Source organism: Pocillopora damicornis, chromosome 6, assembly GCF_964200805.1.
Source record: "Pocillopora damicornis chromosome 6, jaPocDami1.2, whole genome shotgun sequence".
NCBI lineage: Eukaryota > Metazoa > Cnidaria > Anthozoa > Scleractinia > Pocilloporidae > Pocillopora > Pocillopora damicornis.
In genome coordinates, this window is record NC_142675.1 from 1,857,021 (window position 1) to 1,882,500 (window position 25,480).

At 38.6% G+C, this 25,480-nt stretch overlaps 3 protein-coding genes across 3 annotated transcripts in view; 1 reads left to right on the forward strand and 2 right to left on the reverse strand.

Moving 5' to 3' along the window:
- Positions 1-807: 807 nt before the first annotated feature.
- Positions 808-7,708, forward strand: LOC113680711 (SH2/SH3 adapter protein NCK1). Its single transcript, XM_027197784.2, has 3 exons — positions 808-957; positions 3,065-3,946; positions 4,797-7,708. The coding sequence occupies exons 2-3, from the start codon at positions 3,065-3,067 to the stop codon at positions 4,998-5,000; spliced, it is 1,086 nt and encodes a 361-aa protein (XP_027053585.2). The 5' UTR covers positions 808-957; the 3' UTR covers positions 5,001-7,708.
- Positions 7,709-9,783: 2,075 nt separating this feature from the next.
- Positions 9,784-15,470, reverse strand: LOC113680612 (uncharacterized). Its single transcript, XM_027197680.2, has 9 exons — positions 15,258-15,470; positions 14,996-15,126; positions 14,041-14,160; positions 13,486-13,589; positions 12,740-12,860; positions 12,441-12,488; positions 11,660-11,890; positions 10,944-11,135; positions 9,784-10,205 (listed from the first exon to the last, which is right to left on the reverse strand). The coding sequence occupies exons 1-9, from the start codon at positions 15,286-15,288 to the stop codon at positions 10,095-10,097; spliced, it is 1,089 nt and encodes a 362-aa protein (XP_027053481.2). The 5' UTR covers positions 15,289-15,470; the 3' UTR covers positions 9,784-10,094.
- An 887-nt stretch (positions 15,471-16,357) lies between these two features.
- LOC113677764 (uncharacterized) overlaps positions 16,358-25,480 on the reverse strand; it is a 21,647-nt gene continuing 12,524 nt past the window's right edge. Inside the window, exons 21-37 of the mRNA XM_089209974.1 lie at positions 24,789-24,885; positions 24,128-24,223; positions 23,754-23,864; positions 23,293-23,392; positions 22,758-22,878; positions 22,217-22,280; positions 21,687-21,776; positions 21,063-21,182; positions 20,766-20,804; positions 20,075-20,188; positions 19,682-19,743; positions 19,191-19,271; positions 18,796-18,873; positions 18,538-18,701; positions 17,904-17,933; positions 17,476-17,562; positions 16,358-16,978 (exon numbers count right to left, since the gene is read on the reverse strand). Of these exons, the coding sequence (XP_089066100.1) occupies positions 16,800-16,978; positions 17,476-17,562; positions 17,904-17,933; positions 18,538-18,701; positions 18,796-18,873; positions 19,191-19,271; positions 19,682-19,743; positions 20,075-20,188; positions 20,766-20,804; positions 21,063-21,182; positions 21,687-21,776; positions 22,217-22,280; positions 22,758-22,878; positions 23,293-23,392; positions 23,754-23,864; positions 24,128-24,223; positions 24,789-24,885 (1,633 nt within the window). The 3' untranslated portion in view covers positions 16,358-16,799. The remainder of the gene's footprint in view (positions 16,979-17,475; positions 17,563-17,903; positions 17,934-18,537; positions 18,702-18,795; positions 18,874-19,190; positions 19,272-19,681; positions 19,744-20,074; positions 20,189-20,765; positions 20,805-21,062; positions 21,183-21,686; positions 21,777-22,216; positions 22,281-22,757; positions 22,879-23,292; positions 23,393-23,753; positions 23,865-24,127; positions 24,224-24,788; positions 24,886-25,480) is intronic.

Genomic DNA, 25,480 nt, shown 5'->3' on the forward strand with positions numbered 1-25,480 from the left:
ACGTAAAATTGATCATCTTTTGTTATGGTATAATTCCAGTAATTTTTTTTTTGCATTAAGCTCTTGTTATATTTCATAATCAAGGATAATTTCGACGAAGCTTCAAGGAAACTTCTATTTCAAGTTGCTTATTTTTATCTCCACATCATTTGCATGGAAAAATTAAACCTTCTGTTTATGTTATGGTTATGGGTCGTTATTTGTCATACCCACTGTGATAATTTCCCTATGGAGACCTGAAAAAAGCCAGGTTTTGCTTTTAAGTATCTGCTGCATTTGCGGACGGGACCAGCCTAGTCTTAGAATAACCATATAGTAGAGCATATAAATAATATGCCAAATGGTGTAATCAAAGGAATGAAATAATGAAAACTGTTCTTCGTCCCTTCGTCCCTTCGTCCCTTCGTCCCTTCGTCCCTTCGTCCCTTCGTCCCTTCGTCCCTTCGTCCCTTCGTCCCTTCGTCCCTTCGTCCCTTCGTCCCTTCGTCCCTTCGTCCCTTCGTCCCTTCGTCCCTTCGTCCCTTCGTCCCTTCGTCCCTTCGTCCCTTCGTCCCTTCGTCCCTTCGTCCCTTCGTCCCTTCGTCCCTTCGTCCCTTCGTCCCTTCGTCCCTTCGTCCCTTCGTCCCTTCGTCCCTTCGTCCCTTCGTCCCTTCGTTCATTCGTTCACTCGTTCCTTCCTTTTAACTTTTTTTCTTTGTTAAGTCTTTCACTAATGAAATAGTTTTTAGGTTATATGAGCAGAAATGAGCGATGCGAAGAATGTAACGTGTCGTGTAGCAGGAGTACTGGGTTTGACTGTCACGTGATAAGGGTGTTAAAATTGTCGTTTTCCGCCATGTTGACATCGTCGGCGGTAATCTGAAATCCGCGCTCTGAACGGGTTGGACCTCTCCGCTGTGAAAGTGAACAAGCTTTCTCCACACCAAAGGATTTTCACTCGGTTTCTGTAATCAAAAGGTGAGCTTTGACTTCTAAAGAGCCATTCTTTGGGGAAATGAAATGACAGAGTTATCTTATCAATATTATCTCATCTTTTACTGCATGCAACAATACTCACGTAAGGGAGAGAATTACGAACGTGGATCCCGTAGGCCTGGTTTGTATATTGTTTGTCTGTTCTCTAATCCATGGAAAACACAAATGTAAATAATCTACGGTCGCTTGGGTAGATTTTTATCTGGTAGATTGTTTGTGTTTCGAACGTGTGTGCCAACTGGACGGGAATCAACTATCGTGAGTTAGTATACCGTCAGTGGCATTGATATTCAATTCCCTGCACTAAACATTCCCTTGCGTTCGTAAAGACGCGATTTTCTTTACGCCGCTGATTCTGTGTGAGGTCTAACAATCGAAATAGGCATTTTGGAGGAGGAATTGTATTTCTCTGTCAGAAATCATAGAAATATATCTACTAAATATGGACTACACCAAACTGAAATTTTCCGGTCGATTGTTGTGAAATTCGCAGCACAATTCAGATTTCTTGGTTAAATATTTACTTCTTTTAGACCACCTTGTTCTTAAAAACCAATCAATGAAAGCTTTTGTCTTCTAAGTAGACTTTCTCTTGCAAAATACATTAGTTAGGATAAAAATCATCGATTGCGCAAGGATATTATGAAAGTAAGAGTATTTTTTCCTTGCGGAATCTCTGTATTTCTAATTAGGGAGAAATCTCAGTTAGATGTGAGCTAGCAGTAGCAGCAACAATTAACGTTGTTTCACTTTCGTATGGTAGACTAATACAGCAGATGACTTCACACAAATTAAAGAAGAAAAAAGCACCGGTAAAGTACGACTGTATCTAAAAGTGGAATGAGCAATCGGTTCGATATTCAGTCAGTACAAGGTTCAGATGTTTAAGTTATCACATTGCTTGGGTTTAAATTTTCTATACTTGATTTAAACTCTCTTTAGATCTTTCTCGCCCTGCTGATTTGTAATGAAACAACTCCAATTTTCAATTTCCCTTGAGGGAAAAAATTGTACTTCAGCAGTTTTAATAGTTTTCTCCGTAGTACATTTACGTATGATAAATGATCAGAGCTTCTTCATCGTTCCTTCAAGTGCAATCTTGAGAGTTACTTTAGTGACAATGAGTAACTGTATCTGTTGTAGTTCAAAGTTTTTCTTGTACTGGGTTAAAGTTCTCTAATCAATGTGATATTAATTTTTCTTTATCTCAAATTCATGGTTGTCTCGGAAAAAGAGGTAAATAAAAATGAGTCTGGTGTGAATAAATTGTTAACCAAGATGAAAATGGAACCACATTACAGATTTAAGCTCAGTGATGTTTGCCAGCAGAGTTGAAGTTTGTTGTAATTGTAAAGAAATGAGAAATGCCCAAAGGTTTGCTGATTGATCATTTGGTTAAAATAAAACAATAGAGATTATGTTTGCAGGCATAAATATATTTTCGGCCTGATTCAGTGTCATTAAAGGATCTAGAGTGAAAATGACTCAGATAAGGGCCTGAGACATAAACTGTATTACTATGACTATCACTTTGAAGGGCATTGAGGAGAAAAAAAAACCGAAAAAATTAAAACAAAACAGTCTAAACAATCATGCCATCGTTTACAAGTTAATTGGCTTCTATTTTCCTTAAATTAAAATACCCCAGTGAGCAAAGCTGGCTGGAAAGTATAAAATCTTGTGGTAGAAATAAGAGGGAAGTCAGAGTGATTTGAAAATAATTTGTTTCTTGGCTGCTTACATTGCATAAATGTTTGATTTTCACTCCTTACTGATTTAATTTCATCGCTCTGAAAAAAAAATTAAACATGCCAAATTCTCCATTCAAGCTCGTTAACCCCTTAGAGTGACTGGTGTCAAATTTCTCACTATTTCACCCCGGAATCAAACAGTAAGGTCAGGAGAGTACAGGAACTGCACACCAACTATAGAAGTTCTTGATTGTTAGGTAAATTCTCCTTGTCAGCACCTTGGGAAATGTTTCAAGAACAGTATGGAGAATATGCATACTGATGTTAGGGTGTAAAGGGTTAATTGCCGCACAATTCCTGACAAAGTGATATTATTCATGAATTGTCTCTTATTGCAGATGTCATACACCAATGCCATTGCTCTTTACGACTACAAAGCCACGCAGAATGAAGAACTCTCCATTAAGAAGGATGAGAAACTGGTCATTCTCGATGACAGCAAATCTTGGTGGCATGTGGAAAACTCAAAGCATGAAACAGGATATGTCCCTTCCAACTATGTGAAAAAGAGCAAACCTAATGCCAAAAACTGGTTAAAAAGTTTAGGACCTGGAAAATCGTCAAAGGAAAATGGAGCTATGAATTCACCTGGTGAATACTTTGTTCCACAGGATGTTTTAAATGCATTAGAAACTGTAATTGCTAAATTCAGTTTCCAGCCACAACATGATGATGAACTTGTATTGAAGAAAGGTGACAGAATAACTGTTCTTGAGAAGAAGGAAGATGGCTGGTGGAAGGGAAAAATTGGAAAAGATTCAGGCTGGTTTCCATCCAATTATGTACTTGCAGAAGAGAACTCAAAAGTTGCTAAATCTATCCCTGATAAACCAGTACTTCACAAAGTGAGGACACTGTATAACTTTGATCCAAAAAATCCCGAAGAGCTTAGTTTTAAAAAGGATGAGATTCTGGATATAATTGAGAAACCTGATGATGACCCTGAGTGGTGGGTCGCAAAAAAGTCGGATGGTTCTTCAGGACTGGTCCCTAGTAATTATATCGTAAAAGTAGACAATGAAGGCAAAATGCCAATGCTGAATGCTGAGCCAGCGGCTGAAAGTAAAGAACCACGAAGAGCGATTTTGCCTCAGCATAAGAAACTTCCATTTGTTGATGAGGCATGGTTTTGGGGGAAAATCACCAGGGTTCAGGCTGAAAAGATGTTGAATAGGAATGCAGCGGATGGAGATTTTCTAGTAAGAGTCAGTGAAACTCAGGTAAGAAGTTACACCTTCAACCTTTAAGTGTTACTAGCATGATATTTCTCTGAACAATGTTGCTGCTGAATGGAACTGTTTAATTCAGATGAACAAAGAAAAGTAGTGTAAGAATCTTTTGATTGTTAAACAAATTTTCCTGATCAGTGCTGTAGGAAATTTCTGGAGAACAGTATAGAAAATATGCATGCTAATATTAGATTAACAGGGAGGGACTCATGGGGCAACTTTTGATTCTGGGACAACCAGGACTTAAAAAAATCAATCAGAGGGTTCTGCAGGATTGTATAATTTCCTGTAAAAGTTCTCTGTTGGGCTCTCAGCTGAAGCTTTTTTTTGCAGAACCTTCTTCCAGATAACAAAAGTTCATAACCCTCTGACCCCAAGAGTGACTAACATCAAATTTCTCTTGACAGTATTACCCCTAAATCACACATTGAGGCTGTGAGAATGAAAGAAATGATATCCAACTGATAGAGCTCTTGATTGTTTTAAACAAATTCTCCTTGTCAGCACCTTAGGAAATGTATAGAGAACAGTCACTGTCACTGAGTCTGCCATGGCTACACATAAGTTGCCTTTTAGAAACAGATCCATAATTAGAGAGATGTGGGCAAATGGAAATATACACGAGAACAGGGCAGAGATGGAAGCAGAGTTTTTTCTCTGTTCATGTTCCTTAGCAGTTTCATTTCAGGGTCTGCTGTTGAAGATTTTCTTTGGTTTTTCTCTCAAAGATGCTTAATTGCTGAAAAAATATTGTATTAGGTCCCAGAGATGAACACAACATGGTTGATTGTTTTTCAAAACTAAAGCACAATTATCCTATTTTTTTCTTTTGTCTTGCTAGGAGGGAGGATATTCAGTGTCCATGAAAGCTCCAGACAAAATCAAGCATTTTAGGGTAAATTTTACAGATGGAAAATATAAAATTGGTCCACGAAGCTTTGACAGAGTGGAAGACTTAATAGAACATTACAAAAGGAATCCCATCTTTACAGATGAAGCTGGTAACAAGATGTTTTTGGTTAAACCCTTTGAGGAAGGGTCTTAGTAATGAAGATTTCCCTAAACATTTCACAAAATTTTGAACAGAGCAAGAAGCATGATTTCATTTGTCTGTTGAATAATTGATGTCTTTGAGACTTAACAGAGAAAACTTATCAATGTCTACTGTGAAATTTCCATTACAAAGCAGAAATTTTCTGTATTGAAGTGAGCATTCACTTTACAAAAAATGTACAAATTAGTCTGCAAACTTTGAGAAAGGGTATATTGTATACCCTATCAATTCTATGGCAAGGAATCCACAAAAAGTCTACCAAGTTGAAATGAGCTTGGAGAGTTCATACACAATGGTACAATTTGTAGACAAAGTTCAGTGACTTCTACAGGGGCTGCTAAACATCTACTGACAGGCCAAATCATACTTGTGAGACAACTTTGTAACTACTTAATGGCCATCTGAGTTGGGACTATTAGATTGCAGATGCAGCAAGAACTCTAAATATTTAATATTTACTTACAGTAACTCTGGATTCTGACATGCTTGAGTTTTGTGAATGAGCAAGCTTACTTTCAATAATGTAAATGAGAAAATTACTTGCTTCTGATTGGCTTAAAATGAGTACATTCTCTTGTAATACAAATGCAAAGTTGTATCATAAGTGCAAATTACAAATAGCACATACTTGCTTTCAAAATTTCATCTGTCTTGCCTTTCTGTGATGTCTTTCCATGCAAATTTTTAACAAGTAATACCATGATTTCTCTTGCAATTTGGTGTGATGAGCACTTGTAAATTTTTCAAAGACTACAAATTGCACATGCCCTACAGGCCTGTGCAATTTTGTTGTCTTCAAAAAATTTACTCATTCTTGGATAGTAGTATGTCCACAGGCACAGCATGTAGAGAGAGCTGAGTATGGTAATAATGTCACAGTATGCTCAAAAATTAGCATGACAAAAAACTAGTGAAAGTGAATTTAAGTTTGTTCTAAGTTTTAAGTGGATTTTAGTTTTGACCTTAACTGGTCTTAAATCAAGATGTGATTAAGTAAAATTAAGATTTATGGGAGGTCATTGCCTTGTGTAAGTTGTACATATATTTGAAGCTCATCGGTATGTTAAGACAGCAAGGCTCAAATGCAGAACTGATTTTTACTGCATTTTAACAAGGTCCCAGTTTGTTGAAAGAAAACTCTGGGATTGGAAAGAAAGTTAGCAATTCGATAAAGGTTAGTCAATGGTCACATGAGCTACCAATGTCGATATGAAGTGAAAAGATCAGGCCCCGGTTGTTGAAAGGTTGGATAACGCTATCCACAGGATAAAACTCTATCAGGTGGATAATGCTAAATTGATCCATTGGGTAGCGTTATCTGCGTTTTAAATAACTGGGCCTAGGACATTAACTAGCTTGTGTCCTTTTCAGCAATTACTGTACATTTTAGTGAAGAGTGTGTTCAAAATTCAAAAGATGAGGGGACTTAAGGTTTATAAACAATCTTTTTTGTACTCAGACAACATAGATTAGGAATACTATTAGACAATTGTATACTCTTTTGTAGTAAAAAAGATAATTTTGGTCTGGCAATGGGATAGTGATCCACACTCTTTTTACACTGAGGGTTACTTAGCACTTAACTGGAACATCCCTTACTGAGGTGAATATAATATAGACTTAAGAATTACTCTCCAAAAGGGTTACTACATACTTTCTGGTTGTTTTAACCCTTATCTCCAAGCAGTGATTAAAGTATAACTTCTCCCTATAATATCCCATACATTATTCAGTAGACAGGTAAGGAGAACAGTCAAACTTATCGAGTAGAAGTTGCTGTATAACACTAAATTCTCGTAACTAGTTGTCAAGGAATTGTGTAGCAGCTAGAAGGGAGAGTTAACAATCGCATCTTGGGAGTTACAGGGTAAAACAGGTGAATGACACAAGTAAAGTGTTGTTGTCATAGTTATTGGTAATCAAATGATTTTGTCGGCAATTTCACATTTCTATGGACTAGCATTCCATCCCAGACAGAAAAGGGAAATCACACATTCATTTTCATTCGAAATTGCTTTCACAATCATTTGATTACTTGATAAAAAACACATTCAATTACAATTTCCCACACTACATTTCAATCGTTAGGGAATACTTGACTTCGATGCATACTATTACACAATTATTTATGTAATTAACTATACCAAAACAATTCTTGGTTTCCTCAAGCTCTGTGAATTCTATTGCACTATCTTGTGCAAGTTTTTCTGTGGATACTTGAGTGTCATTTACTTCTCATTACTTTCTTGTAAGGATTTGAGCTCACCTATCTTGTAAACTTTCCTAAACCTTTATATTGTGTACAGTGGGTGGTCTATTTGAAGGACTGCAAGTTTAATTATGTAGGTTTAATAAGCCGAATGCTGTGTACAATGTACAATACCAAGGAATATATGAGAGTGAGCAAAAATTTTTTCAATCTTCAAAATTTGCATTAATTTATGCATGTACTTTGTATTTATTCAAAAGCTTAGGTTGAAAAAATTAGTTCTCCTTTACCATGTAGTATTGTTTTAATCAGTTTTATAAATGGAGAGTTTAGAAATGTAGCAGTTATTTCATGCATTAGTCCTGAGCAGATAGCTTATGCACTAGGAATGATTAGACTTAAAATGCCAGCTAAACGACTTGTTTTTAAGTAACGTAATGGAAACTTTAGGTGATAAAAGTAGTATGAATTAAAGTTCCTCTGATTTGAATCTTTGTTTAACCCTTTCCCGTCCAAGGGTGACAGTGTGTAATACTACCCCATCTGCCCAAGGCAAGGGAACCAAAATCAACACAAAGTAACACCACTTCAAATTTTAATCAATATATCAGAAACTACTCATTTATTCAAGAAACAATAGAGAGAAACTTTGTTCCTAAGATAATAAACTTTCCATTGCTGCCAAAAATATTTTCTTTTATGCATGCATTCAGCAAATATCAAGAGCTCAAATTAAGTGAATAGAAATCTCAACAAAAACCATCCATGTTGCTCATGAACTCACAGAAAATTGTTACATTTCAGGACAAACTACATCTAACTAATCTATTGAATGAAGAAAATAAGTGATAAAGAATTATTAATGCTATTTTGGACCGACTCGGTGGTCAATTCTTCAAAAAATCATTACAAAAAATCAAATTTTTACAAGCTCGAGTTTTCGAATTTCGCGCCAATGAAGCCGTTCGACGAATCTGCACACTCCCACACTTTGATTCCCCTCTTTACCGGTTTTAAGGGCATGTACTGTTTAAGGGAAAGTCTTCCTTTAAAAGGAATCATTGCCTCGTCGATCGAAACATTTTTCGACGGCCTGTATTCGCTTTTAATAGCCTCTACAACAGAATCGAGAAGAGGTTGCACTTTGAACAATTTGTTGTGGTTTGCGTGCCCACGTGGCAATTCTCTTCTCTTATCGTTTAGATGAAGATATTGCGATATTTTGGCAAAACGATTCCTCGGAAAAATCTTTTGCACTTCTGGGACTCCGAGAAGCTGATTTCTGGACCAGTATGAGTATACTTCGGGCAATTGTTTAATCCCAAACAGGATATTCAGTGCGAAGAATGCCTTCACTTCTTCGGCGTCGGTTTCACACCAAGCAGGGTCTGGTTTTGTTTCCATCGCTTGCCGCGCATAACGATTCGTTTCCTCTGCAATTCTGTCAAAATTGCTGTCCTTAAACATTAGGTTAAAAAAGTTTATGGTCGAATAACCTCGAACGTCCCTGACCAGGCCGGTATTCGCGACGAACGGATTCACAACAACTGGACCAGGATCGTCGTTCCACTCTTGTTCGTCTTCTTCGCCACTTTCCTGATCGCTAAGATCGAGATCTGACAAATCCTCCGTGTCAACTGACGAAACAGAAATGTCAGATTCTGACTCGGGATAATTTCTTTCAAACCCCGGTTCAATAGTGAAGCCAATGAACTCTTCTTCCTCGCTATCTGAATCAAAAAGCGCCGCCATTTTAAAACTTCACAAACAAATTTCGACTCGCAATTTCTCAATAAATTCATATGAACACCACCCCTGAAAGTTGGCTTGAACTGAGCTTTTACTCTAACCCTATTGGTTAAAATACAATAGGCTAGAAGAAACAATAAAAATAAGCATTTTTTATTGGTTAGAATTGGCTACTATGTAAAGTGCCATATGGCACGCTTGGGAATTTGAGGGGTGGTACACGCGTGTGCCATATGGCACGGTCGGACGGGAAAGGGTTAAATGTGGTAGTTTCTTTTTTTCAGTAAAATCAATTGGTTTCTCTACTGTACAGATTCCATGCTATTCCAGATTTTTTTGGTGAGATCCTCTGGGATCATTTTCCATCTCTGAATCATGTGTAGAGCTGATGAGTACTCTTGATGGTTAAGTCTGATCATGCAGGAGAGAGTAGTCCTGAGAAGCACTATGGTTGGTAGCTGTGACTGATGTCTTGAAAATATAATAACCACTCCCATTACAGTTGTGGAGACGCTAGACGTAACTACCAACAACAGCCTTTTCAGAACTACACTCGGCTGGTGGTCAGAGCTCAAATTTCCCTCAAGCTTTCAGAAAACTTTTTGCCTCTCAGAACAAATAATTTCTAATAATTTTGTTAAACAAATTTTTTGCACTAAATGGAGGCAATTTTTTATATCTCAGACATCAGTTTGCAGAATTTATCTAAATGCATAACCCTAGATTGAACATGTACGCAGGACCTTTGGATCAAAAAGGACATAAGTTGACTTCCATTGGTTTTGAGCTTAACACTGTAAAACGCATTCATCACTATTTAGAGTAATTTTATTTTATTCATTTTTTTCTGGCTTTTTTACTGTACATGTAGTTCCAGAGTACCACAGTTACATAATAAAGCTTCCAATTGCCTCCTCTGTTAAAATTATTCTACATTAAAAATTAACATGCACGTAACATAATAGTAATGTTACACCAACTTATGTTGAGTCTCTCAAAATCAGATTTTTACATCTGTAATATTTTGATCTTGGATTTACACTGTATTTACAGAAATCCTCTGACAGACAGTCGCCATATAGAACTAGATGCTGTAGTGAACCATTACTAACAACACTTGATCAAGGCTAAGACTGTGACAATAGAATATTTGTGGCCACATTGACATCATTGTTACTTGCCGTCAGGGCATGGAGGACAGCCAGCCTAGAGAATCCCATCTCCACCAAAGTCTGAACCTTTCACAAACAATGAAAAATTGATTGAGCTTAAAACAGTCATTCAATGATTGAAGTGTGTAAAAATTTCAATTTCAAATAAGTATTATTACTCTAGCCTGTCCAAAACCACTTCTTTTTGTTTTTTCTTTGGGGGATAAGAGCAGCATATAGCCACCCTCCAGCATCATTTTCATCATTAGCTGTGATTTACCTTCCCGTGCATCTGTGTTCTTTAGTTCATCTCCACTTAGATAATGATGTAAGAGAAAAAAGGTGGTCTGTGAACAGGCTGGTGATGATCAGACCCATTAGAGCACATTCAGGGGTTTGAAAATGTTTCAAAGCAGGAGTCAGACTTTGCAAAAATAATTGTGAAAAGTTCAATAAGGGCCAAAAGGTAATAATTTCGACCAGAGCAACTAGCGACATGTTATCAAGTAACTAATGAAGCTTTCTTGTTTTGAAACCTCTGCATATTCAATACTTGTGTTGTAAACTTCCAACTATCCTCTGTAACTCTCACCATGGGTTCTGATGCATGTTTCAAAACTTATCAACACCTTTTAATCCTAAAATTTTGCCCCAAAACGATTACCTGATTCCACTGTTCACTTTTGCCTCACCTTCCAAACCAAGCTTGAAAAGAAGAACTTTACATTGTCTTATCTTTGCAAACAGTTACGGCAAAATATGCTACATTTGCCACAATCTGACTCTTGAGTGGTTCAAAGATTGAAAGAAACAATTTCTACCAACCTGTTCTTCTGACACTTCCACGGTTGGTTGCTGAGGTATGTTAGCATTGTCTACATCAGCACCTCTGTCATGCCAGTTATTCAGTGGAGGCGGGGGTGGCGGCTGCTGGCCACCTGCCCCTCCCCAAAGCCAGCCTCCTCCCCCAGGGGGGAGGAGAACATCAGCATATCCTTGGCCTACTCTTGGAGGTCCCTAGATGACATCAAATATTTAAATATAGATGTTACTAAAAAATTACTTTTTAAACTTAATCCTTTGCCTGCCTGGAGTGACTAGCATCTAACTTCTCTTTACAATATTACCCCTGAATCACAAATTTAGGTTACAAGTATAAAGAAAATTGTTAAACAAATTCAACTAGTTTGCACCATAGGAAATTTATAGAGAACAGTATGGAGAATATACAAACTGATGTTGTGGTGTCCATTTACAGTGGAAACTTGTGAGGGGAGCTGGGGCTGAATGCTAAATAAATGAGAACATGGATTTCTACACAGGAAGGTTTATCATTGCTGACCAACACTACACTGTAGCATTGGCTGTTAAAAGGTGCTTTACATTACATCATTAACCCTACCTTGGTATCAGTTGACTGTTTTTGGGTAAGCGGAGGGGAAGGTGCACAGTTGTGCACAGATACTGACATTGATCCATCAGATGATCACAGTGACTACATTTTGTGGGAAAATAGGGTTGGAACAATTAAATATACACACCCTGTTTCTAAGATGTCCCATTCTTGCCCTCATTGCTTGCTGCTCATAATGTTCCACTTGCTGTGTTCTCTGTATTTCCAGCGTTGCACCCATCGCATAGGGCTGAGTAGGGGGAGTCTCTGTTGAAAACAATCCACCAAATGCTCTGGACACAGCTGACGTCAGGGATTCTGGCAACTTCAACCACTGTTGAACTTGAAATAAGTTGAACCTATAAATAAATCCTGCTACCTGTAAAATAGGGGGAGAACAAATAATTATAGTATTTCTTGGATGCACAAGTTAGTAGTAAATGTTATTACTGTATTTTTTCAAGACTTGTATCATGAAATCATTGGTTACAATCCTCTAAATTTATATCTTTCTTTATTCTCATCACTTGTCTACTTGATATTGTATTGATATTGTAGAGAGAGATGCTGTTTTGGTCAGAGTTTTAAAGGTTATTCCATGGAGAGTGCACCCAACAATTTTTAATCATGAGTTGTGATGCATAAAAAAAAAAGCAAACAAACAAGTGAGCACAGTGAACAAGTAACTTTTCAGATGCATTCCACCAGGTGAATAAAAATCATTCAAGCACTTTCCATGGTATAATATTTTTATTTCATATACACTCAGGTTTCCTTACTGACCAACACATTTTAAAGATTGGAGGCAAATGACTGTGAAAACACATTGTTCGTCCAGTCAGAGACATAAACAATAGTACTTCTTAGCATTAACCTCAGTATATGCCAAATAAAAAGGGTTAACAACGTGTAGAATTTTCTGCACTTACCACTCCACAAATGCCAGCCAAGAGTGATTCCTTATTAGCTAACAGCATCTGTACAGAAATAAATGAATGACTTTTAATATAATTATTTTAAAGATTGTGTTTTAAAACCATGATGAACAAATTCAGCAACAAATAAATTAACTTTACATCTTTCCCCAAGAACAAAATCTTGGATATTCAGGATCATCTGGAAAGATCAGGAAGAAATTGGGAATTCTTCTGTTTTCCTAATGCAACCCAAAACCACCACATAGCAAACAATTGCACCTGGTGCAAGGACCAAAAGGAAAACTACTTACCTGAAGTGCCATGGAGTAAATAAATATTTTTCCCGAGATTGGGAATCCAATGAAGGTGATAGCATCTGATGCTGGGACATCATAGAAATACTTGACAAGAGTTGCAAACAGCACTCCAAAACTGTCAGTGTTGAAGGACATGTAAGGAAAATACTATAATCTTAACCCTTTACACCCTAAAATCAATATGCATATTCTCCATAATGTTATCTGTGCATTTGCTAAGGTGCTGATAAGGAGAATTTGTTTTAAGAGTCAAGAGCTTCTTAAGCTGGTGATCATTTCCTCTCTTCTCCTAAGCGTAAGGTGTGATTCAGAGGTGATATTGTAAGGAGATATTAGATGCTATCCTGGTAACCCTTAAGTTATGGTGATGAGATTTATTCATAAGCCAAAACAGACAGGCTGATTGGCTAGTTTGGAAGTGATTGGCAAGTACTATTCCCCTATAAGCAACTGAAGGAAAAAAAATTGCATCTTAAGAGTACATTTCTGACCATTTTTGGGCACATCGACAGAAATAAACTATTCTTTGGTTCTGTGTCATATATACTAAAACAATAATTCACATCACTGTTAGTGAAAGTAGTGGATATTTACTTCAATGCTTTGCAGCTTGGTACATATAAATATCCACCATTATTCACCTCCTTTACAGTGAATAACTCTTTATTAAAGTCATGTGAAAGAATTTGATGGAACATAATTTTTAGCATGACAACATGTTTTAAAAGACAAAAAGATACAGTCCTGCTGGAGGAAGTCCTACTTCATGTCCAAAATGTTTGAGAACAGCTATTGAGGTAAGTTGAAGTCCAATTGCAATTACAGAGGTACAGAAAATATACGACTGTAAAGATAAAAATAATAAGTAACTTGACTACACACAAGAAAAAAATTCTACAACCGATGAAAAATTACCAGTTAAATCATTCAGTCTCATCAAATATATCAATATATTAATCGAAACTTGAACAAAATTATTGAATGTGATTCATTATCAGTAGCCCAATTTGAGTACTGATAGGACTATATACATGTCATGCTTGTAATTGGACAGTGTAAGAGGATAGTAAACGCATCATGCCAGTGTACTTGGACAATACATGTCACATGCATGTACTGTTCTCATGCATTTTACCAAGTTAACTGGTGTATTTATTGATTGATTAGTAACACTGGACTCCTAATTGTCAACCAATTCTCTCTGTTATTATACTTGTGATTTTCTTTTAATCACTTGCATGATTACAAACTGAATTGCACTCCACTCAGCCCTAGAACCATTAGTTATCACTTACTGCATATCTTTTAGATCCAAATCGTCTCTCAAAGATTCGGAAAGAATAAAGAAGAAATGAACCACAAATCAAATTTCTAGTACTTGAATAGTAAAAAGTTGAGGTCAGAACTCGCCATAACTGAAAAATAAGAAAAAAATAAAGATTCATCATCATCATCATCATCGTTTCATTTGCCTTTTCAACAAAAAAAAATTATTGACAGCATTATAATCTATAGAAGGCAGGAAGACCCAGGAAGCCACCAGGGTTATGGGAGAGGCCACCTCACTTAAAAGTACTGGGAAAGTACGGCTTGGCCAATTCAGTGATTATTTAAGTAAAAACTCTTGCATTTTCATCTTAAAGCTAAAAAGATTTGACAAACAAGTGACTGAAACAAGAAGAGGGCTCCCAATTTTAGGACCTCAGTAAAGAATTGAAAATTACTTGAGATTTGTATGAAACAATGCATTACATAAGATTACTTATGTACGGATTCTGCCAGTTATGGGAAGTATAGTTATTATCAGATTTAGATTCTGTCAGGCCTATAACTCAGCTTCAAGCTTCCATTTTAGCTCAGTCCCATACTTCATTATGCATACAGCTCTAGGATAAAGAAAACAATAGATTGCCTTTGGGACTTAGGCTTTAATTGAGAATAGTATTTAGTAGACTGAAATTTTTCGGTAAAATTTCCGCACAGCCCCATACTTCATTATGCATTCAGTTCTTGAATAGAGAAAACAAGGACTAAAACAATACATTGCCATTGGGAAAACAGATTTGTTTTACAATAGTATGGGGCTGTGCGGAAATTTTACCAATTTTTCCCCTACAGTCGTTGATTTTCATCACGTCTCTGGCCATCTTACGTCTTCGATGCAAACATTGTGTTGAAAACTAACCTCACAGAACTGACGACCGCAGTAAATAACTATCATCAAAAGTAAGAATGAAATTCGAACTTCACCTTTGAGTTATGCACGATCTGGATCCATGGATTACTTGAGAACAAATGTCTTGTGGAGGATACAAACAGGATGTTGAAGAACGAAGCTGTTCCGGTTAAGACCAAGAGGCCTTTACTAAACGGCGCATGGTCTAAGAGGAAAAACATATACATTCATTTATATAACATCAACACCTGCTGCACACCAAAATACAAAGTCAACGAACTCATCAACAAAAGGAAATTCAAGGTTGTTATTAGGAGCAGTTGTCAGGATACTTACAGAAGCCCGTCGAAGAAGCACCAGGGAACATTTAATAGCGATTTTATGAATGCAATGATACCTTTCCGAATTTCTAATCCTCTTCTGAAAGCTAAAATAAGTTTTCCTGAGCAAACAATGCGAAAACCCGCCAATTTTGACCAAAACAAGACAAAAATATCTAATTTTGAGCAATGCCTTCCTTTTCAATACGCATGTTTTTGGATTTGTATCCTCTGGTCAAATCATTGCCGGCTCGATATTAAACTTCAAACTTAATCACGCAAACGTCACTGTATGTCACGCAATAGGAATACTAGCTTTGCGCCTGGTTTACACGACAACAATTCGACGAGCCTCATGGCATAGGAAGGTTATGACGTTATTTTATAGAGTGAAAAGAGTCGTTACATACTGAAACCTGACGCTGAAAATCCCTGAGTTTATACAACTTCGTAAGGGGTTGTAAGAGAGCTTTCATATCCAAGGGGGCCTAGAACCGTAGTAGAAAAAATGCTTTCGAACGAGCTCTCGCAGTACTGATCGAATTACGTTTTGCATTTACCAATTATTAACTCAGCTTCAAAAATTCATATTAAGTCTAACCGATTTTAATATATTCGGAACAGAAATTTCATCAAAAAACTAACACGAGCAAAACTGGAACATACCAAAATGGAAGTTTGGACTTCCCCTGAAGTCTGACTTTGCGATCCTCTTAATGAAATTTTTGTGTCGAATTCACAGGAGAATTCTTGTCTCTCAAAACAAGGAAAGCTAAAGGGGGACTTCTATCCGAGGTGGCTCATAATCAATAACTAGCTCCGATTAAAAAAAATCGGTGAAAAAATTAAAAAATATTGATACTAGCGTGTTACGAGGAGTTATTTTGAGTGACGTCGATGCGCGACGGTAGCTCCACAAGTGAGGCGCCTCACTCATGGAGATCTTTTTTCCACCTTTTTCTCGATTCGCGCGACGGACTTCGCCGAAAAGGAGGGATTGCTGATCTTTTGTTTATGTCGTTATGTTTCCGACCTTGGGCCGTTATGCTATTACGTTGTAAGCTTCCTTCCTTGGAGGAAGTGGGGATTTACAAAAAAATTAAAGGACACACCGGGTTAAGCGGCGGGCTTTTTTTAATTATAAATATTATCAAAGCATTAAAAAACTATCTCTTCACGAGAAAAGATTGTTTAGTGGTTCCCAAAAAACAAAGAACCAATGTGAGCTTCCAGTATAAATAAGTAAATTGTCTGAAGCGCACGAAAACTTGGATGACTGACCACGTCGTGATTGGTTTGAGTATTGATTCTGATTGGTTAAGAAAGTGTCGCAAGGGTTGCACCAATCACAGAGCGAGGTAGAGTAAAACCAATGCAATATCCGATTAGGAAGCTCACTAGGTGAACTAACTACACTCATTTTAAAACTTTTTACAATTTACAAATGGAAGCGCGTACGATATTCAGATCAGGGTTTTAGACTTTTCTTGTATTTCTAAGATCTAAGAAGCGAGGACAGCAGCCTGTTCCACGTGATCACAGCTGATAATCACGCCCTTCAACTCGTCGCTCCTTTTCTGATTGGTGGAAGCATCAGAGGCACATGACCACCACCGATTGCCGACAAGGCGGGCTGGGATCGACCCACTAGCTGCTGTGACGTGGAAAGTCTTGGTTGGTTCTTAACTTTCTTGGTTATAGCTCGAACCAGATCCCGCGCATGCTTGAGGCTGTAGGCTGAAAAGTAAGAGAGGATTCTCATGGGCCATCTTGACAGACATGCCAGGCAGATGAGCCAAATAGGGCCGAAAAAGCTGTACATCGCTGCCAAAATAGCGGGTTACTTAAAACTTTTTCGGTAAGAAAGACCTATCACTATTTCATCATGACCTTGTTAAAGCGATCGCGTTCCTCTGGTGTGTCTTGATAATATTCGTAATTACATCTCAACGCCAGTGTAAGAGATAAAAACGAAAGAAGGAAAGAATCAATTACACAAAGAGGATAAAAACAAGCAAGGCTAGACAAGCGTTATATGATAAACGAACCAAAAAAAGAAAAAAGATGTCATTTACACAAGTGCAAATTGATCCACTTCGCGACGAAATGTCTAATCCATTTCACAGTTTTTCATCTAAGAAAATTATCATACGATTTACCCCCGGCCAGATATAGACTGAGAATAATAGGATTTTGACGTCTGAGGAGATACTAGTGTATTCTTGCTGACAAACCTTTTAATCTAGCCTTTATTTCCTCGCTGAAATAACCGCATTCAATCCACTCTTCGAAGTCAGAGATAAAATCAAAGGCAGACAGACCTGCAAGGAAACCGAAAATTTAAATATTCAACACGGATAGATATTGAAGTTATTAAAATCACAGTTAGCAACTCTGGAACAACACCAGTGACGATCAAGGCAGTGGTAACAGTAACGCTACTGAGGATAACGACAACGATATCCAGAACGACCGTCGAAATTATAATGGCAACGATAAGGAAGAATGTCCACAAATGTATATAATGAATCGTGTTTTGACCAGAAAGTGATGGCAGATATAGTAATAAAAAAATATAAAATTGACAAAGGAAAGGAAACGAAAAGAGTGCTCGTTAAAATCGCAGCCTATGCAGGTTGGTGTTATTACAGCTATGCCTTACCTTGCAAGTTTCTTGTCCTCACATTGGCTCCTGTAAAAAAATGACCAAAGCACAATCGATCTAGATTACTAGAGCTAGAGTACTGAAGAGAAGGCTATTAACACGACTAAAATGCGTAACCTCATCAATCCGTATGTCCTTACGTTCTTCCGTCCTTCCATACGTCAGTCCATTCCTCCGTTAGTTTGTTCTTCTATTCGTTCTACCATTAGTTTCTTGTCTGTTCGCTCGTCCTTCTGTCAGTTTACTCGTTGTTTCATAGTTCTTTTTAGCTATCCTTCGGTCCTTCCTAACGCTCATCTATCAATTTTTCGTTCCTATGTGCGTCCGTCCGTCCGTCCGTTCGTTCGTTCGTCTACCCGCAAATCCATTCGTTCGTCTACGCGTTCGTTCTTACGTCCGCCCGTCCATCCGTTCGCTCGTGTTTTCGCTTATCCGTCCGTTAGTTCGTCGGTTCGTTGTTCGTTAGTTCGTTCGTCCATCCGCTCATTCATTCGTTCGTCGACTCGTTCGTTCGTTCGTCTATCCGCTTATCCATTCGTTCGTCTATCTGCTCATCCATTCGTTCGTCACTTCGTTCGTTCGTTCATTGAACCGTCTATCTGTTCGTCCGTTCGTTACCAAAAGTTCTTACCTTGATTTAACAGAAGACTTGCCGCATACAGATTATTAGCCTGTGCGGCGTAAAACAGCGGACTACACAGGTCATCGTTCATGGCATCAACATCGGCATCAAATGACAATAACAACTCTAACAGATCTGAAGCGTTCGACAAGCCTGCGGTCAGGTGAAGAGCTCTGTAAGACAATAACGTACAGAATTCTAATTTAATCCATTTAATAGTAAGATTAACAAAGACTATTCACAACAATCATATTATTAAAGCCTTACGTATTTCCTCCCGGGTATGTAGGATTGACGGAAGCACCATTTTCGAGGAGAAATTTGACGGTTGCCACACGATCACCACTTCATGAAATAAAATTAAAAAATGAGTAAAAATTAACGTAATCGACTCACACAGGCGCCATACAGCCATTAAAAATTTTTGCTAACTATTTTCAACCAATTTTCACGCAGTACTTCAACTTAGAAGGAGGAGATTTCAACCGCAGCCACCTCCGAGGTTTAAGTCAGACACTCTAACGATGAAAGAGAGGATGTTATGTGACAAGATCAGACAACAGTTGCGAAAGTATACAAATCCATCGACTGGTCTTGAAAAAACTCGTTTGTAGGCCAAGATTAAATATTTTACATTGGATGCTGTATCAATAAAGTCTTACCAAGGAACTTCTTCAAGCAGAATCTTATGCACAAGTAAATCTGTTTCTTTCTCCTTGAATTCAAACTTGTTTTCTGCTAGCCTAAAATAAAGACACGAGAGTGTTCTATGAGCAATACAGGACAAGATACTGAAACTATCTTTTTGGGCCTGGCCTTAAAACACAGTAAAGTTCATACCATCGGTGAAAGCATTTGTAACGCAGGAAAACGTGAAACTGTCAGAAACGCGCGAAAGCGTGGAGCAAGTAAAAAGAGCGCGAAAGCGTGCACCTCGTGAAGAGCACGTGGAAGTGTGTAACAGGTAAAATGGGACGAGCAAATCGTGACAAGCGCGGGAAAATTTGTAACAAGTGCAAAAGGCGGGAAACGTGTAAGGTCTCGCGTGCAAAATGTACTGCGCACTTTGTTATTTGGATGGTCAAGTTCCAGAACAAAAAACTAACATCAATAAAAGTGTCTTAGCTGAAAGAAATCATCTATGGCAGCTTACCATTTCGCACAACCTAGAAAGTCGTTAGCCACAGACAAATGAAGAAGACTAGGTGGGGTTTTCTAAAGTGAAAAAGAAACAAGACTGTTTAGTATTTGAAGAAGTTAAAATAACAAATTCTTATCAAAAGTTTCGGAGTCCGGTAATTTAGTTTATAAGAGCTGAATAAACTCAACGATTCAGCAAAGCTAAAAAAAAAAAAAAAAAACCAAATTTACTTAGACTGCAGCACATTGCACTCAGAAAAATAGCTTATTAAGTAAGGTTTATCACTATCTGAAACGTGGAAGATGAACTCTTCATGAAAACTGACCCGTTTGCAAACGGTCACGTCTTACCCGATCTATCTGTAACTGGGTGATGTAATATTTGTTCAATTTAAAGCCTAAATACCTCGCCTTCCATCTCCAAGTTTTGCCTTATGATTCCTTCAGTGTCGAAGAAGAGCAAAGCCTGAATGGCGTCTATCCGACCTTGCATAGCGCAGCAGTGAATAGGCATCAAGTCCTGATAAATTACATAAAATGTCAACTGCTCTCTTCTGTGTATATATAGCTCCGCTCCTCCCACCCCTCCCACCCCAAAACCCGTGCTGCGCAAGCTGGTAGATCTCACGAGAGTTTGCCTGGGAACATGACGTAATTAGGTGAAGTCACGATGATCTGTAAGCATTGTTATGTAGTTCCTAAAAGCCTGACAAAAACATTGTCAAATTTAAGGGAACTCGAAAGAAAATTGCGATTTCTGCTCTACTCAGGATTGTTGCTTTTTAAAGGGAATGGAGGACGGGAACGGGAACGAGTAAAGGGTGGACGGGGACAAGAACAGGGGAACGGGGACGAGGACGTGGGAAACGGAAACGGGGGGGACAGGGACAAGGGGAGCAAAGACGAGTGGAAAGGGAGCGGCGGAGGAACGGGGACAGGGGGAACGAAGACGGAAAGAACGGGAACGAGAACGGAAACGGGAGAAACAGGAAGAAGGGGGACGGGAGAACTGGAACGTGATCCAACGTTCATCACGACAAAAAAGAACAAAATTAAAAAAACAACTTAATAACAAGCAAAATCATTTTCGTACTCACTCGATTATTTCTGATATTGAGAGGAGCTTCTTTCATCAGCTAAACAAAACAAAGGTTTAAAAAAATTAATAAACATAATAAAAAACTCTAAGCAAAACGTCGAGATGAAAAACATGCGCGTTATTGCTGAAAAACAAGAAGCAGCCACGTTTAAAATTCCTGAGATCAAACAAAGGGTCGCGGGCGTTTACTGGAACGCCTGTCGCTATCGGATTCAAACCTGCATCATTGTCGATTGGAAAGCTCACCAGCCCTGACTAATGTTTGAAGGATTCCTTACATGCACACTTTTCGTACCATTTTTTCAATGCATTCTAAGTCAGTAGGCTCTCCGCTTTCTCCGTAACATTTGACATGCAGCGGAGTGTTGCCATCATGATCTTCACAGTCAATGTTTGATCCTGCCTCGAGGAGAAGCTGCAAAATCAAGAAAGGATATAAACAATCTAACAAACGAACAAATAAGCATGCGGCTACACCGACCTGTTTCTTAAATCAACATTTGCAGAAGGATTTAGAAAAGGATCATTAAAATTCAAATACAGATTAAAGGCTGGTTTCCACAAGTGACAAAATCAGTTGGAATCCAATTAGGAGTCCAAGATGTATTCGGAGTTGTAGGGGCGCTAATGGCACAGTGAACATCGACAATCATAGTCGTAAGAAGATTCCGATTCCGTTTATTATAGGTATGGGGCTACGCTACGCGCGCTGCGAACTCCGCTATAACTCAATCGTTTAGTATGTCGGAGTCACAAGCACAAGACAACTACCAATCACAACTCTCTTTTCCAGGCCATCCGATGGCTTACAACTGCTTCTCCTTCCGCTTTATTTTCACTGTATCGTAACGTTCTACGCTTCAGATAAAGACACCGACTTTGACGATAGTGAAGACCAGCTTGTGTTAATGGCACATACCTCCACGGTGGCCGCATCTTTGGCTCTGTGCAGGGGCGTGGCTCCTTTGTAGTCCAAAGTATTGACATCCACTCCTTCTGAGAGCAAGGTCTGAAAATGACAAACATGATAAAAAATAATAATTAGAAATAGAATAAGAAGGATGTTAACTTTTTTGAGCTCGGTAAGGAAAAAAGATGTTTCTTCGTCTTGTCACGAGCATGGAACAAAGAAAACAAAAATTCTACCTTCCCATGAGGAACTGAACCTCAGATCTTCGGATTTCGCGCTCCGATGCTCTACCAGTGTGCTAAAGAGACTCTACGGTGAGCAGGGCTCATTACGAAGTTCTTACATGACGCACGTCCTGCATACTGCTAGGATTAGCAATGTCGATAGCGTCATGTTTGTAAAAAGAGTAAGAAAGATGGTCAATTTTTTTTTAGCTCGGTAAAGAAATAACGAAACATGTTTTTTTTGTCGATAATACCGATAAGCATAACTGAGAAAGCATTTGAGTTAGGAAACGACCATTCTGTCACAGAGAGTACCTTGATAACCGGGATTGCTCCAAAAAAGGACGCTGTGTGGAGTAGAGTGCTACCGCTGACACACCTTGCGGGATTAACAAGAAATCATGATGAATAACAAAAGAATCGTGCATTCTTTCTCACTAAGTCTCATCTCTTGTTGGCAGCTTTTTCGTGCTTGTATTATATTTGCATGCTCTCATTGTTGCGCTTCTTAATGGGTAATCCCGTCCTCTAGGAGTCCCGGAGCTAAAACGCTTTGTTTTCCCCCTCATCACAGTTAATGAGACTAAACGTTGCAGGAGAAAAGAAGGAAAAAGGAGGGGGGGTGTGTTGTTACAGCCCCTCTCCCCCCCCCCCCCACTATCCCACCATGAGGAAAATTGCCTCTTACTACTGATGTGTATATTCAAGTTCTAATCTGATTTTTTATTTTTTACGACCGATGTCACTAGCTTTGCGTTAACGTGGCTGTTCTTTGATACAATCACTGGTGACTAGAGCAGCTCTAGATAAAACCAGAACAAAATACTACCAACAGGATATCGAATCTCAGTATCACCTGCTTTTGAGACTGGCCATAGTTTTTTCTCTTCTGTGATGAGCGTCTATCACAGCAGTTAGTTTCTTGATGTCTCCTGATATCAACTTAGGGACAAGCTCTTGCCATTCTTTATACTTGGCTGGAAACAAAACATGACGAGCAGTATTAACCTCTTCGAGTAACTAGTATCTAATTTCTCCTTAAATATCTCCCTTAAATTAAAAAAAAAACATTGAGGTCACTAAAATACAGGAAATGATCACCAACTAAAAAAACTCTTCGTTGTTTGAGAAATTCTCCTTCATTGTCAACACCTTGGTAACTTGAATGTATAGAGAGTATGTAAACTTATGTAAGTATACTGATGTTAAGCTGTTCAGGGTTAACAGTAGTAACAGAATACAATTCATTCCATATATCGTGTTCTATGTATTTAATTAGGAGATGTTGCATTGCAGTGTCAAGTAACCTTCTGAACAACCGGAATAGACTACCTGGTAAGCTTGCATCGCGTTAAAAACGTTAGGAGCTGGTGTAAGATGTAATATTTTACCTTCCAAGAATTTCTTGAGTTCATAATGACGCATCAAGTCAAACGCCGTTTTGCTGCTTTTGTTTCGCTTCATCACGTCGGCACCCCATTCGATAAGAAGCTGTCCATCAAAAAATTTTTACAAAATTATCGCTTAGTCACACCATAAGGTAGTTAGTCAGTCAGTAAGTCCTTCAGCCGGTCAGTCCTTCAGCCGGTCAGTCGTTCAGCCAGTCAGTCGTTCAGCCAGTCAATCAGTCAGTCCATCCGTCAGTCATTCATTCACTCAGTCAGTCAGTTGATCAAATGATACGGATGCGAGACCAAAGCATCTCTCTCATGAAAGCAGCACAATCACCCAGCCAGAGCTCAACCCAGACCTCCAAATCCGGAGTCCAGTGCGACTCCCATAAGGCTTCGCGATCTCTCTCTTTGAAGCGGTCATAAGAGATGGACAACCAAGTGAAATCACTGTTCCTTACCTGGCATATCTCTTTCTGTAAGCTCTCCGTGGCGAGGAAAAAAGGCGTGTTGTGGTGATTGTTAAACATATCAATGTCAGCTCCGTTTTCCAACAAATATAACACAATGTCCTGCGAACCAATCATTTCAAAGAAAACAGAAAGGGCAAATAAACCTACAGCAACGTAACAGCTAAATATAAATCGGTCCTCTACCGCTGTATTGTTTGTTTCATTTTGTGATTTAAAGTACTTCTGGTCTAAATTCACTCATCGAGCTTGGTTTGTGACTGTCACAGGCTCCGCAAAAGAATTTGAGAGTTCAAGAAATTTAGCGGCAGCCGTACAAAGGAGAGTGAAAAAGTTTTGCAAAAGTAAACGCGATCGATACTTACAAAATGTCCGTGCCTGCAGGCCATGTGCAGAGCTGTATTGCCAGACCCGTGCTCTTTGGACTTAATGAAGTCCTTGTCTGCATTAAAGAAGGCCACCTGTCAAAGCAAATCGATCTAGCAAATCAATTGTGATTCAGTAAGCCTTTGAGTAAATAAAACAATAATTCCGTAAGTTAGTCAAGTAATGAGTTAGTCAGTTACTAATCAGTTGGCTCGCTTGCCAGTGTGTCAATGAAAGAGGTCATTTGCCAGACAGTCAATCACTCTATCAATTACGCAGGTAATCAGGCCATCGATCAGTCGTACGAACAGTCATTCAGTCAGTCCAGTAAACAGTCGATTAGACAGCCACTAAAAAAAGAAGCCTACGGTTTAAGTTCGAAAGTTCGATCGGTTGGTTGGTTGGTGGGTTACCCTTTTCAACTCGAAAAATGGTTGAAAGCCTTTTTTACGAGTCCGCTGTCTAACAAAACGCGTTGTTTTTCAGCGGACTGCTAAAAATTTGGACCAATTGCCATTCTCAGCCATCAGTTGAGCGTCACGCAGGAATTAAACATGCCAAATACTTATGCACCAGTCAACAAGGAATTAGTTTCATCATCAAAAGAGCTCGGATTACGCAAAACAAAAAGCATGCCTTAGATTATAAAAGTTTTCGTACCAGTTTTTGGACTGTATCCAATTCACCCGTCTTGGCTGCCTTGAACAACAATCGCTGACACTGTAACGTGGTGCCTGGAAATATTTGGTACAGAAACCTGTAGAAAATAGTACATAAATACACTTTGTTCATTCGATTTTCATGTTTGAGTATTCAAGTACTGTATTCTTTTCTTCTTGTTATTTTCAAGTTAAACTGCATTGAAAACCAACTAGCGAGACGAGTGCTTAGCGCTTTGTGCTTCCGGTGTTTTTCTACATTTATCACTAGTTACCTGTTTTCCCGTGCCAGTCTCTTGTTGTACGCTTTCCGATCCCTCTAACTGGCCAAGTGTTTTCCTGCGTATATAACTTGTTGCGTTCCTTCCCTCCCTTATAAAAAGTTACCTATTTTCCCACACTTTTCACTGGTAGCATGTTTTACGGGCATTATCATTGGTTGTTTCCATCTCACGCTTAGTACTCGCTGCGTGGGTTTTCGAACATCTGACTGGTAGCGTGTTTCGCTCCGCTTTGCACTTGTGTTTTTCCGCCGGCCCTTACTATTTCTTGCTCTATTTTTTTCGCGGCTTTCAACGGCTTAATAAGCATGTTTACTCGCGCATATTACCTAGCAGATACATGAAACTCTAGCAACATTTTAATTGAGCGGTTTACAAGAGTGCCAAACTTTGGTGTTGCTAAAATGGGACG

Excerpts from the sequence above, each read along its gene's own strand:
- LOC113680711 (XM_027197784.2), top strand. The coding sequence starts at position 3,065 with ATGTCATACACCAATGCCATTGCTCTTTACGACTACAAAGCCACGCAG. Across the intron at positions 3,947-4,796 it reads TAAGAGTCAGTGAAACTCAG|GAGGGAGGATATTCAGTGTC; the intron begins GTAAGAAGTTAC and ends TTGTCTTGCTAG.
- LOC113680612 (XM_027197680.2), bottom strand. The coding sequence starts at position 15,288 with ATGTTCCCTGGTGCTTCTTCGACGGGCTTCT. Across the intron at positions 15,127-15,257 it reads TGCTTCTTCGACGGGCTTCT|ACCATGCGCCGTTTAGTAAA; the intron begins GTAAGTATCCTG and ends TTTTCCTCTTAG. Across the intron at positions 13,590-14,040 it reads TTGGATCTAAAAGATATGCA|TCGTATATTTTCTGTACCTC; the intron begins GTAAGTGATAAC and ends TTATCTTTACAG.